Genomic DNA, 11568 nt, shown 5'->3' with positions numbered 1-11568 from the left:
AGTGAGAATGGGGGAGAGAGTAAGCGAAGAACAGGGGTTTTATTAACCTGGATTTGTGGGTGGACTCTCGAATCCACGAGCCCCTGAAGCTGTCTGCAACGGCAAGCGTGTATCCATGAGCACATTAGCTTGGTTTCTAAGGCGAGAGCCCATCACTTTACACAGACTAAGAAACTTTAAGGAGTTTCACGTCAATATGTTTAATTATATGAAGAAAGAGAGAAGAAAAATAAGAGGATGGGACCACGAGAAAAAAAATTATAAAAGTATAAAGGGGGAACTTTATAACAGAAGCAGGATAGGAGAAAATCGAGAGGAGGAAGAGCATGAAGAAGGTGATGGGGTGGGGAACAGTTATGCCTTAATGAATCCTGAGCCCGAGCCTGTGCAAAACCTGTGGTAGGAACTATTGGGGGTTCAGTGAATAGCCAGAGCCCATCGCTGCCCTCACATCTGAAAGGAGAGTGTCCCGGGTAGGAACTATCGGGGGTTCAGTGAATAGCCAGAGCCCATCGCTGCCCTCACATCTGAAAGGAGAGTGTCCCGGGTAGGAACTATCGGGGGTTCAGTGAATAGCCAGAGCCCATCGCTGCCCTCACATCTGAAAGGAGAGTGTCCCGGGTCACTACAATTCAGGGTGAGTGGAACGAAATGACGCAGGAGAGGTTTAGATGGAGCCATTTGCTGGCACAGAGGAAAGGAGATGACACAGCACCATGGACGGCTTCCTAGAGGAAGGTAATGTGCCCTTAACATGGATAGGATTTCGAGGAGAGGGGAGAGGGGCTAGTGAGCACTCAGAGAAGAGAAGAGTGTAAACGAAGCTGCTGGTCCCAGAAACCAAAGTGTGTGTTGTACAGATGACCAGGTTCTCGACAACCTTTGCGAAGCATCTGAGGTGGCCAGTCATAGACACAAAGCAGGTGGCACCTGGAATTACCAAGTGAGATGACCTTCCTGAGGCCAGAACAGACTCAGGGAAGGAACAAACCAGCCCCAAAGAGGGTTGAAGATATGTAATTACACAGCATCCCTAAGACTTCTGACAAAAAGTAAACTTACGGTCTCCTCCACATCATTTCTACAGCTCCTGAAACGTGGCAGCTCTTGATCCTTTGAAGTGGTCATACTTATATGACCTAGTGAGATACTGGTTTCTAGACACTATTTTTGTTATTGTTGTCTTAAGATTCCTGGGCTTGGGAATTCACAAAATATTTAGACTGTGTAAGTTTGAAATTCCTGTGAGAGGGGCGTGTGTGTGTGTGTGTGTGTGTGTGTGTGTGTGTGTGTGTGTGTGTGTTCATCAGTTGGTGCCACTGATTCTCTTTTAACTGGTCAAGAGTTACAGAAAAGTTTCCATGTGGGAGAAAAGAAAGCCAAGGAGAGGGTGCTAGGCCTCAGGACATCGCTGGTATGGAGACTCTTGCTTTCTGCTCATTTTACTAAATATTCACCTGCCCTATAAAATCTCAGCACCTCTTTCTCTCATTCGTATAAATAGCTCTAGCTCTATGTCCTTCCTAGTTCCCCCAAGGAGTCAGGTATCCCCAGCAGCTTGGCACTTTAACTGCAGCACAGATGGTGGTAGACCCGGGCTGGAGGGGACGGCAAGTAGGGGTCCTGGAGGAAGACAGAGTATGGCTCACCTCTTGCCTCTAGAGCACACTTCAGTGAACGTTTCTTGGGAAAACTGACTGTGGCCAAGTTTATCCCAATGACATCCATAATCCCAGACAGGGCCACAGCTGTGAGCTTGACCTTCCTCCCAGATGGAATCACTGTGGAGGCTGCTTTGGAGTGCAGCAAGAGCTTTGGATGGGTTCAAGACAAACTCAGGGAGCCTGGCCCAAGGGGTCCCTACGGGGTAGGATCAGCCCAAGGGTCAGCACACTGGGCGACCCCCTTTCTCATTCTTATTTTGTCCCTGGAGTTAGAATGTTTATCACCCTTTCTCCAGAACACTTTAGGGACTTGAGGCACGTCGATCCTAAACAAGACTGTAAAGCAGACGAGCTCAGCCGTTAGTACCAGCTTCTCTCCCACAGTTCCCATTGAGAGGCTCGCTCCCTTCGGCTGCCTTCTCTTCTCTCCCCTCTCCAGCTCTTCCACTGCACGCACGGCTCCAAAACTTTCCAGATTTTTCTGCCCAACCACTGGCAAAATCTACATTTTCTAAAACTCCTTCCTGAGCTATAGTTCCCAAATGAATCTGATTAGCAAAGTCATGGTCTGGGGATGAAAACAATGGCTTTACATTCTTCTTCTCACAGAAAAACTAGATTTGACAACTGAGGCCTGACTGAGTACCATGGAGTGGGGATGGGATCCACATGTAGCAAGGGAGACGGTTTCAGTGCTGCTTACAAAGCTTTCACTAGAACCCTCTTCTGCTCATCGGATTTCAGATGCACCCCGCTTATCTCAAGCCTGAGATTGAGTAATTACTTAATCTAGAACTCGGGTTTGCAGATTGTTATCGTCTTAGGGATATTTGGGATTCGCTGAGAAGACATGTGAGACAATTGTCGCACAGAAGGGGGGAGAGCGTTGGCTGATTGGTAATGCCTGCCCGGGAGAAGACTAGGACACACACTTGCAGACCGCTGGGTGTTTGTCATCCTCAGGGACCTAGCTGGAGACCACAGCAGACGTCCACCTGTCCCTCCAGCCTGAGGAATGCTCTCTAGCTTTCACCTAGGAGTGGGGTCCTCAGAACAGCAGCATCAGCATCGCACAGGAGCTTGTTATAAATGCAGAATCTCAGCCCCACCCCCACCCCCACGACCCTGCCCGCAATGAGATTCTGCATTTTCGTAACATTCCCCGGGGGATCCATATGCACATTAAAGTTTGACACGCAGGGCCGTGGTGGGTCTTCCTGCCAGCTGTCACTCCTGAAGGCTCTCAGTGCTGGAGCAAGCTCTGCGGGCCTGCTTTCTCCCTCCAGTGACCGAGCATCTGTTTTCTACAACAGAGGGTCAGCAGGGACAGCTAGCTCCCTGAATGAATGGGGGACATTCCCTTCACCCCCATATTTGAGAGGTTTAATGATACGGCTGTTGCGTACCGAACCAAACCATGTTTCTGTCTTCCCACCGTGTCGCTTTTGTCCCCAGGCAATCTATAAGATGGTTTCCTCCGTAATGAAAATGCCTGAAGATGAGTCAACCCCAGAGAAAAGGACAGAAAAGATCTTCCGCCAGATGGACACCAATAGAGATGGTAGGAGGCGGCAGCTGCCTTGCTTTGCTAGAGTGGGGGCTGCTGGAGGGGCTGGGGGTGTCCAGGCAGGGAAATGCCACTCGACAATAAGATATTGGCCACAAGGACCTGGCTCACGGCCCTTTGTGAAAGTGGCTCATCCTGCAGGCTCTCTCTGGTGGTGCAGGACAGAAGGGAACCAGGGTGGGGACAGGCCCAGACCACAGCAGGCTGGGTCCCTGCAGACCAGCTAGTCCGAAAGTGGGAAGGGGCTTGGCGTCATCTCACCCAGCCCATAGGAGCTTCCACGCAGCCTGCCTGCGGTTTAGTGGGCTCTCCTGCGCATGCTCCAAGGTGTTGTTTTCGGGAGCCAATCACAGTTCAGACCAAAAAAGGGATGGCTAGCAAACCAAAGTGAAAAGGAAGGTTAAATTTCAAATGCAAGAACAGAAGATTTTAGATGTTGGGTTGCAGGATAGAATACAGGAGGACCAATCAACGACAGACGATTTTTTCATATAAATACACCCTACGCAATAGCTGGGACATATTTATATAAAAATATTATTTGTCGTTTATTTGAAATTCAAAATTAACTGAGTTATTTGCCAAATCTATTTAGATGTGACATCTGAGTTGAAAGTGCCAAGCCCAGAGCCTGGGCCCTAAGGAGCCCAGAGTCATCTGTAGCTCTCTGGGTTTTACCAGCTGGCCTGGGCATCCCCAACAATTGTCAGTGATGAGCTGACGGACAGACTGACAGAAGGCTGTGTAGTAGAGCAAGTCTCTCTTTCTAACCCCACACTCCCTGGGGTACCCGCTGCCTAGAATCCGGGTTTGAAGAGTTTGGGCCAGTCTGTTTGCTTCATTTCCTCCACTAAGGTGCCATGCATTCTATTGTTTTCCCTTAGGCACCTTGATTCAAAGCAAATAGTTTGATTGTTTTGCAAAAATTAACGAACACGGGATTATTTAATAGTTAATGGACTTGCTGATGTTAAACTGTATGTTTTGCTCGGGCTCCAGGGAGCACAGGTGGGTTCCTGCCCTGCCCTCGGCCCAGCTTTAGAAAAGGGCTGAAGGATGGGAGAAGATCTGGACACTGCAGGATGAAATCCTTACTGTGTGTTGATTGTAGATGAGGAGTGAGGGTCTCTCCACTGGAGCTCACAGTGGGACCGCAGAGCTCACAGTGGGACCGCAGAGCCCCAGGAGACGGTGCAACAGCTCAGCGCTCTGCTTCTTTCTGGAACCCAAGGCCGAGGGTGGCACCGCTGCCTGGAGCAGAGGCCTCACCTAGAGCCTCCTGCCATTAGAGTCCTCTTGGTAGAAACTCTTTGCGTTGAACCCCTGGCTGCTGCCTTGAAGAGTCTGGGCCTGCGGGAAGTTAGCCCAGGCGCCAGCTCCGAAGCACATGGGCGCTAACCCGGAGGAGCCAGATGTGTGTGTTGAATGCAGGGTTTGCCCTGCCACTTCCGACTTAGGGTCCCAGAGCCACCCTTTGGGAGATCATTTGACTGCTCCTGTCTCCTTTTCTTCATGCCAACCTTCAAACCTGAGGAAATTATCACCGTTTTAACCCCTGCCTGAGGCTGAGCAGAGCTCATAAAAAATGGCCAGGACACAAATCTTAGATGCGGCCTGCTCTACATATTCAAAATAAATAGATAAACGAATTCTGCCTTGCTCCTTCGTGTAGATAAGGTGAATTTGGTTAACCAAGAACTAGGTCTTGGGGAAGGGGCTATGGCTAAGGGGAAGACATATTTTTGGGGGTCTGGGGGTGGACAGTGAGGGCTCCAATAGATAGCACCCCTCCTGCCCAGAACCGAAATACGCTGAGAAATAAAGAGTAATAATGGAGGCTGGAGGATGGAACTTGAAGGGCACAGCTCAGTGCGATGGCCCGAGAACATGGGGACAAAACCCACAGCAGTAGGGAGCAGGGTGGGTGTGGCACCGATTTTGAGGAGAGAGAGGGGCGCAAGTTCTCTCTCAGGCAGCTCCGCCAAGAGACAGAGCGAAGCTGAGCGGGAAGGCCCAGCAGCTCCCCCGTAGGAGAGGCCCTTCTGGAAGCAGCAGGAATGGGGGAGAGGCGCCCCCTCACCCCAATAATTTGACAGGGAGACCTTCAGGAAGGGAATTCCATGCCTGCTCCAGCTCACTCAAGAAGGGAAAGAACACCGGGTCAGAGGCGATCCCAGGGGGCCCAGGCACCCTCTGCCAGCCTGTCAGAGTAGGAGGAAAGTGCCCCGATGACTCGGGGGGTCCACTAGGACACCCCTCTGCCTCCCGAACATTCCCCTTTTTTCTCCTTCCTTCAGATGAAGGTGCAGCTGTCTTCACCTGCTGTCCAAAAGAAGGAGTCCTCCCCCAGATATCTGTTCAGCGGCTCCCAGTGACACCATGGGAACCGCCCCTTTGCTGGGAGAATCCAGCTGTCTCATAAAGGCTCGGGGCCGTTTGTTCCACAAATACTGAGTGAGTCCATCCAGGGCACCTGCATCCGGAAGAGCCAGCAGGGCGGGGGCCATGTCAGGGCCACCCAGCACCATGCCAGGTGGACGCGTAGTGGGCTCTCAGGGAGCAGGAGCCATGCCAGGTGAACTAAACCCTGAGCCACGAGTCTCACATCAGAAGGACAGAGTGTGAGCGTCACCGCAGGTGTGGGACCCTGGGGACAGAGGGAGCTGAGGCCGCTGCCAGGAGGCCATAGGAAGAGTGTGTAAGTTCATGTAGCTGCCACCGGCCGCTGCTCACCCACCCTCTTGCCTTCTAGGAAAACTGTCCCTGGAAGAGTTCATCCGAGGGGCCAAGAGCGACCCGTCCATAGTGCGCCTCCTGCAGTGTGACCCCAGCAGCGCCGGCCAGTTCTGAGCCTGTACCCCACGAATCAGAGAGCTGCTTGTGTCCCCCTTTGGTTTCTCTTTTTAACATTTTCTTTTTTTGCCAAACAATATTGACGGTGACGCTGTTCCCTGTGCGGTCAGACGCGCCTTCCTCCGTGACGCCTTCAGCTTCTTTTGTCGTGGACGCTTCGTGGGAATGCCCAGAGCATGGACAGTGCTGTCGTGCACAGATGTTGTGGTGTTCGTTGTTCTGATGATTTTTGATCATTATTATTATGATTTTCTCTTGATTCTGATGTCTCTGTTTCAAAACCGAAGACTCGGGGAGGCAGGAAAGTGAAAACCAATCCAGTGCAGTGATTCTATTGCGAGCTTCAAGGGGCTTGCTTGAAAAATGAAACTCCCCTGGGTCTGCTGTCATACGTGCCCTAGGAATGGCAGCACCGAATTCGGGATCCCCAAAGACAAGGAACCCTCTGGGGCTAGGCTATTAAAAGGATGTGGGGGATTCCGCTTGCAGGCCCTCTCCACTCTCTTCCCCAGCAGGCTGTAGTTTCTAAGCTGTGAACATTTCAAGGCAAATTAATAGTGGAGACGGAAAAGATGGTTCAGCTATTTTTTCAGAGGTTTACACTAGTCGAGCTAAGATGAGTTTCTTTGGAAATTAAACACAAATGGTAACATATTTCAAGACCAGACCCATCTTGTTGCCTCTTGTGATTTAAAAGAAAAAAAAAAAAAAAGAATGCTGTATATAAAATATTGGGTATTGCAGACCAAATTAAGTGTTTTGCCTTGTTTAAATGAAATGCATGTTTAGTGAGCACTAATCCAATCTTATTACAGAAGACTGTATCTAGTAGCTTATTGTGAAGTAAGCCAACTATAATGAATGTTTATGTCTTGTTTTAAAGTCATATCTGTCTTTGCACAAATGCACCAATCAACAGGTATATTTTATATATTCCAGAAAAGTACAAAGTAACTATGACTAGGGCCCAAACTTAATTTTGAATGTTTTTCCAGAGTAGCTGTGCCTGGAGAATAGAATCAGAGCAGGTTTATGTGGGACACATCACCTGGAGCACCAGAAAGTGGATATTTATGAGAGATGTGAAGTGATGATTTGCCCACGCAGCCCAGCAGCTCATTGGCAGTATTACACTGGAGGCGTGGTGCTGTTCTGAGCAGATCAATATTCTGTAGACACCCTTTCCCACCACCAAAAAAAAAAAAAAAAAAAAAAGCTGAAATTCTCAGGACTTCCCAGTGGTTTAACCCACATGAATTGTTAGGGAGTCATATTTGCACTATTGACTTTCCATGCCCCCAGTGGCCCTGCAGAGTCAGAGGTTGAGCAATCATCTGATTCGTCATGAAGTAGGCTTGGGCAAGTGCATCTGTGATTTCCGAGGCCCTCTATGGGGTATCTGGAAGTGTTTTCCATCACGGTGTTCTTTGAATGTCAATTTCTATTTCCAGAAGGGATGACCCAAATCTGAGTTGCCATTCAGTCTGGTGACCTCATACACACTAATTTGAATTAAAAGTTTATAAGGAAGTCATATTTTCATAAGCAGTAAGGCATGAGGAACCCCCAACACTCAAGGATGTAGATGGGAAGAGCCTGCCCCAAGAGAGGACAGAGAGGTCCCCACTGGTTCTGTTGCTTCCACACTGCTTCCTGCAAACCAAGAACCACAGAGAGATGGACAATATAACCACAAGGAAGATGATGTTGAGCTCATTCTAATCTCTAGATTCCTGGGTCTTCCCTAAGTTCATTTTAACAAGTAGCAAAAACCCAAATTTGTATTGTTGACCAAAATGGACCAACTTTGCAGGGTGAAATTTCGAGACCTGAACCTGGTAAAATAATCTTAATCTTCCTCCAAGTGTGTTTCTCATAGTAGTTTTATATTGAGACTTGCCAAGTTCCTCCATGGGCCAAGTGGTAAACTCTGGTTTTCAAAAAATAAGGAATTACCCTAAGACATGGAGTGCAGAATAGGTGAAGAGACACAGTGCCTCCATGGACAGTGTTCAGGTGTATCCCACTTTTTCCTGCTCTTGACTGAAGACCGAATTCCTCCTTTTAGTTCTCCTTAGATAGTGGTGTCACTTAATGTTTGAGAAATCCACCTGGGCTCTGCCCGAGGCCATGACACCTTGGAGAGCCAGACTTACTCCTTTCCCCAGATCCTAGAGCTGGAGTGAGGCAAAGAGAAGAGGGTCTTCAGCTGTTTAGGAAAGAACACAGAGCCAGATGCATGGCCAACAAACACCGACGCACAGGTGTATGGAAGTCGCCCTGGTCCTGGCCTGCTGTTGACCCTGTCTGTGTTTTCTCCAGGGTTGTTTTGCTTTTTCTCCTCGTTCCCAGGAAGGTCTTTGTGTGTCTAATCCAATGCACTCAAGTTTGGCCAAGGGACTATGCAGCACCCAGAAGGCTGGATGCTTAAAGGTTAATGTCACTCCCGTGCTGGGCTGTTCATTGTCTTTGTTGTGTTGAGGGACCTCTGTAATGGAGTCTGTTCTGTCTGAAATCAAACCAGCCTGTGATGTTCAAGGGATTGGAATAAAGTGGCTTACAACTTGAAGGATGAGACAGAGTGGTTGACTGTTCTTACTCTTGTTTAGGGGACGGGGAAGGGATGCCGAGGGTGCTGTCCCATCCATCTATCTGCCCCAGGGGGCACTTGCCAAAATAGAATTTTACAATATCTATATTTATAAATCCAATCATATGGAGTGGCCCGTATATCAGTTGACATTGTGTCACTATAGCTTGGCAGTCAAGCATGTTGATTATTTAGTACGATTGTCTGAGATGTGAGGTTTCTAGGCCTAAATGGCTGCTCCGGCTGACTCTGTGCCTGAGTGAGGGTCCAGGGGCCAATACTGGTCTCCTCCTGGGGGGATACGAGAGGCTGCTGAGTCCCAAGCTCCATCCAAAAGCATCCTGGGTCTGTACTTGGGCTCTTTACTTCTGTCCCCTCGTGGCTTACACTTTCTTCTCACCTCTTCTCCTTCCTCACAACTGGAGCTGCAAACTAGTTTAAACATCAGGTGCAATGGAAGGAGAAACTGAGGCAACGACCTCTTCAGTGGGAAACGAATATCCTCTTCTCCCCTCTCTTTGCCTCTCAGTCTGGAGAAGAGTCTGTAGAAAAGATGACATGATGCCCTCAAAGCCAATTCAGATCAAGTGTTTGTTTGCTTTTTGTTGCTTTCATTGGTCCTGCCTCTAGCACAGAAGGTTATTAATGTAAGAAAAAGGGGCCGAGCGTCAGCTATAGTGGGCACCTCATGGGCCAACTAGACCTCACGTAAGAGTAGAGTTGGCCTGGAGCAGAGGCTTTTTCTACTTCATACAGTTTCTCTATGGACCAGCAATGGCCCTGATATGCACGAGTATTAAGCATGAATAACACCACGTCATTCACGGCCGTGATGGCGAGAGGGTGGTTGGGAGCCTCCAACCTCATCAGGAGCCTGCAATCCCACTCTGTTGGAGGCCAACCTGGCAATTTGCAGTAAATTTACAAAACTCAAGGCTTCCACTTTCAGGGCATTTTCCCCAAACCCCAACCCAACTGGATCCCCTCACAGCTTAGTTCAGTTATGGAGGGTACATGCCGGTTGAGGAAGAGTCCAAGTGTTCTCTCAGTCAAGGCAGAGGAGATGAGAACTGTTTCTGGAAGAAGTGGAGATGCTTCATATGTGCCTCTCCTGTCTTTGTCAGATGTTCAGCGCTCTGCTGGAATTTTCGGTTTTCTGAGGCGGCTAAAGAAATAAGAGAAAGAACATCGAGCCCTGTATTTTCCAAGGCGCTGGAGTATCAGTTGAATCAGCCTAAAACTGAAAGATTGTTGTCAAGTGAAAAGATGTTCAGGCCAAGGCTACAACCGCTGGTATGTTCATTTCAAACGGGTTTCTCTGCACCTGAATGCTGAGCACAAGTCCAAGACCTAGAGAGACCCTGGGCACTTGCTGCATTGGGTGTTCACGTGCCATGCCTGGTCTCAGATATCCTTGATGGTCACTCCAAGAACATTCCACAGTATTAACTCCCAAGCATAGCTCAGAACGGGGCCAGGGCCTCAGGGCGGCTTATTTCATGACTTTTTTTCTCCACACTATTCCAGGAAATGGGTGGCATTTTAACAGTTCTGTAGAAAGATGGTGAAACTACTTCAAAATTCTGGGCAGCTCAGCTTGCCGACCCTTATTAAATACTCGTGGCTCTGCCACCAGTATGTCGTATACATATAGACAGACAAATGGACGGACTCTCTCCCTCAAAATGTACCTTCCCAATATCAGTATTTAATCACTTTTCTGTGCTCACATTGACTGTTCAATGCTGACCCAACACAGTACCAAGCACTACCGTCTTGGAGATGTGTGTGTGTGTGTGTGTGTGTGGGCGGGTGAGGCGGGGTGCGGTCAGGGGGTAGGAGTTACTAGCAAAGAAGTAGAGACTGAGCTCACAGCTGGCGAGCTCTGTCCAGGCCCTTGAAAATGATTTCGAAGTAGCTTACACCTGTGTGGGGTGGAAAAGCAGAAATCAATATCTTTCTTGACTGGTGCTGAGAGGTGTTTGTTACCCAGGGAACAAGCAGGTGACATTGGCCTTTAGTGCCCTTTCAAAATCCCCTTCCTCTCTTGCTGCATCTGGCTGATCAGAGCCTCTGCCTCCACTGTGTTTTCTGGGATTCCTGAGTCTCAAAAATTACCCTGTGTACCCGTTTAAGCAGAGCTCAGACAAGTGTAGGGATGAAGGACCCTGGGGACAAAGGGTATACTGTACTAAGGCGGCGAATTAGAAAACCCACTCAGGGAATGTTTACATGTAAAACTCCAATGGATCTCTACTGGGGACCTCTTTAGAAGGGCTTGGCTTGGTGACTGCAGAGGGGCCGGTTCAGATCTTCTGCTGTGAGAACCTGCTGCTGGAAGCACATTGATTGACAGGCTCCACTTGCAACCTTTGGAGCCACCTCGGTGCTCTCTGAGGCCACGCTCTCTCCAGGCTGCTCCCAGTCGATAACTGTGCACGGCAGGGGTACTAGAATCGGGCCATTTTTGCCCCAAATGGGATTCGTCCCTCCGGTGACCTTTGCTCAGAGACTCTCCGCTGGCCTGGCTGAGGCAGTCGGAAGTGTCCTCTGCCCAAGCTTTCTTCCTTCCCTCTCTCCTTTCGCAGGGGCCAGTCTCCATGCTTGTTTCCCCTTTATTCTTCGCATCGAGTCCTCCAATAAATCTCTTGAACATCTAATTCCATCTTGGCTTCTGCTTCTTGGAGGACCTGGACTGGCATGGCAGCCATCCCTTCGCCATTTGTACCGATGCTTAGATACGTGGGGTTCAGACACTTGAGGTGGCAGCCTTTCCAAAGTGAGGTTCACATTTGGAGACCTCTCATCACATTGTGAAAAGCCGAGGGTAAGAGGAGTTTAGGGGGTGACAGAGCCCTGACTCCCCCAGGGTTAACCCGTTATTGTGCTGATGA

General features: G+C 49.2%; 1 protein-coding gene across 1 annotated transcript in view; it reads left to right on the top strand.

Moving 5' to 3' along the window:
• Positions 1 to 8659, top strand: part of NCALD (neurocalcin delta) — an 85181-nt gene extending 76522 nt beyond the window's left edge. The window contains exons 4-5 of the mRNA XM_011373281.2: positions 3120 to 3225; positions 5984 to 8659. Coding sequence (XP_011371583.1) covers positions 3120 to 3225; positions 5984 to 6081 — 204 coding nt within the window. The 3' untranslated portion in view covers positions 6082 to 8659. The remainder of the gene's footprint in view (positions 1 to 3119; positions 3226 to 5983) is intronic.
• The last annotated feature ends 2909 nt before the right edge of the window (positions 8660 to 11568 follow it).

Source organism: Pteropus vampyrus, unplaced genomic scaffold (genome assembly GCF_000151845.1).
Source record: "Pteropus vampyrus isolate Shadow unplaced genomic scaffold, Pvam_2.0 Scaffold222, whole genome shotgun sequence".
NCBI lineage: Eukaryota > Metazoa > Chordata > Mammalia > Chiroptera > Pteropodidae > Pteropus > Pteropus vampyrus.
Note: the sequence above shows the minus strand (reverse complement) of the source record. Positions and strands in the feature narration are given on the sequence as shown.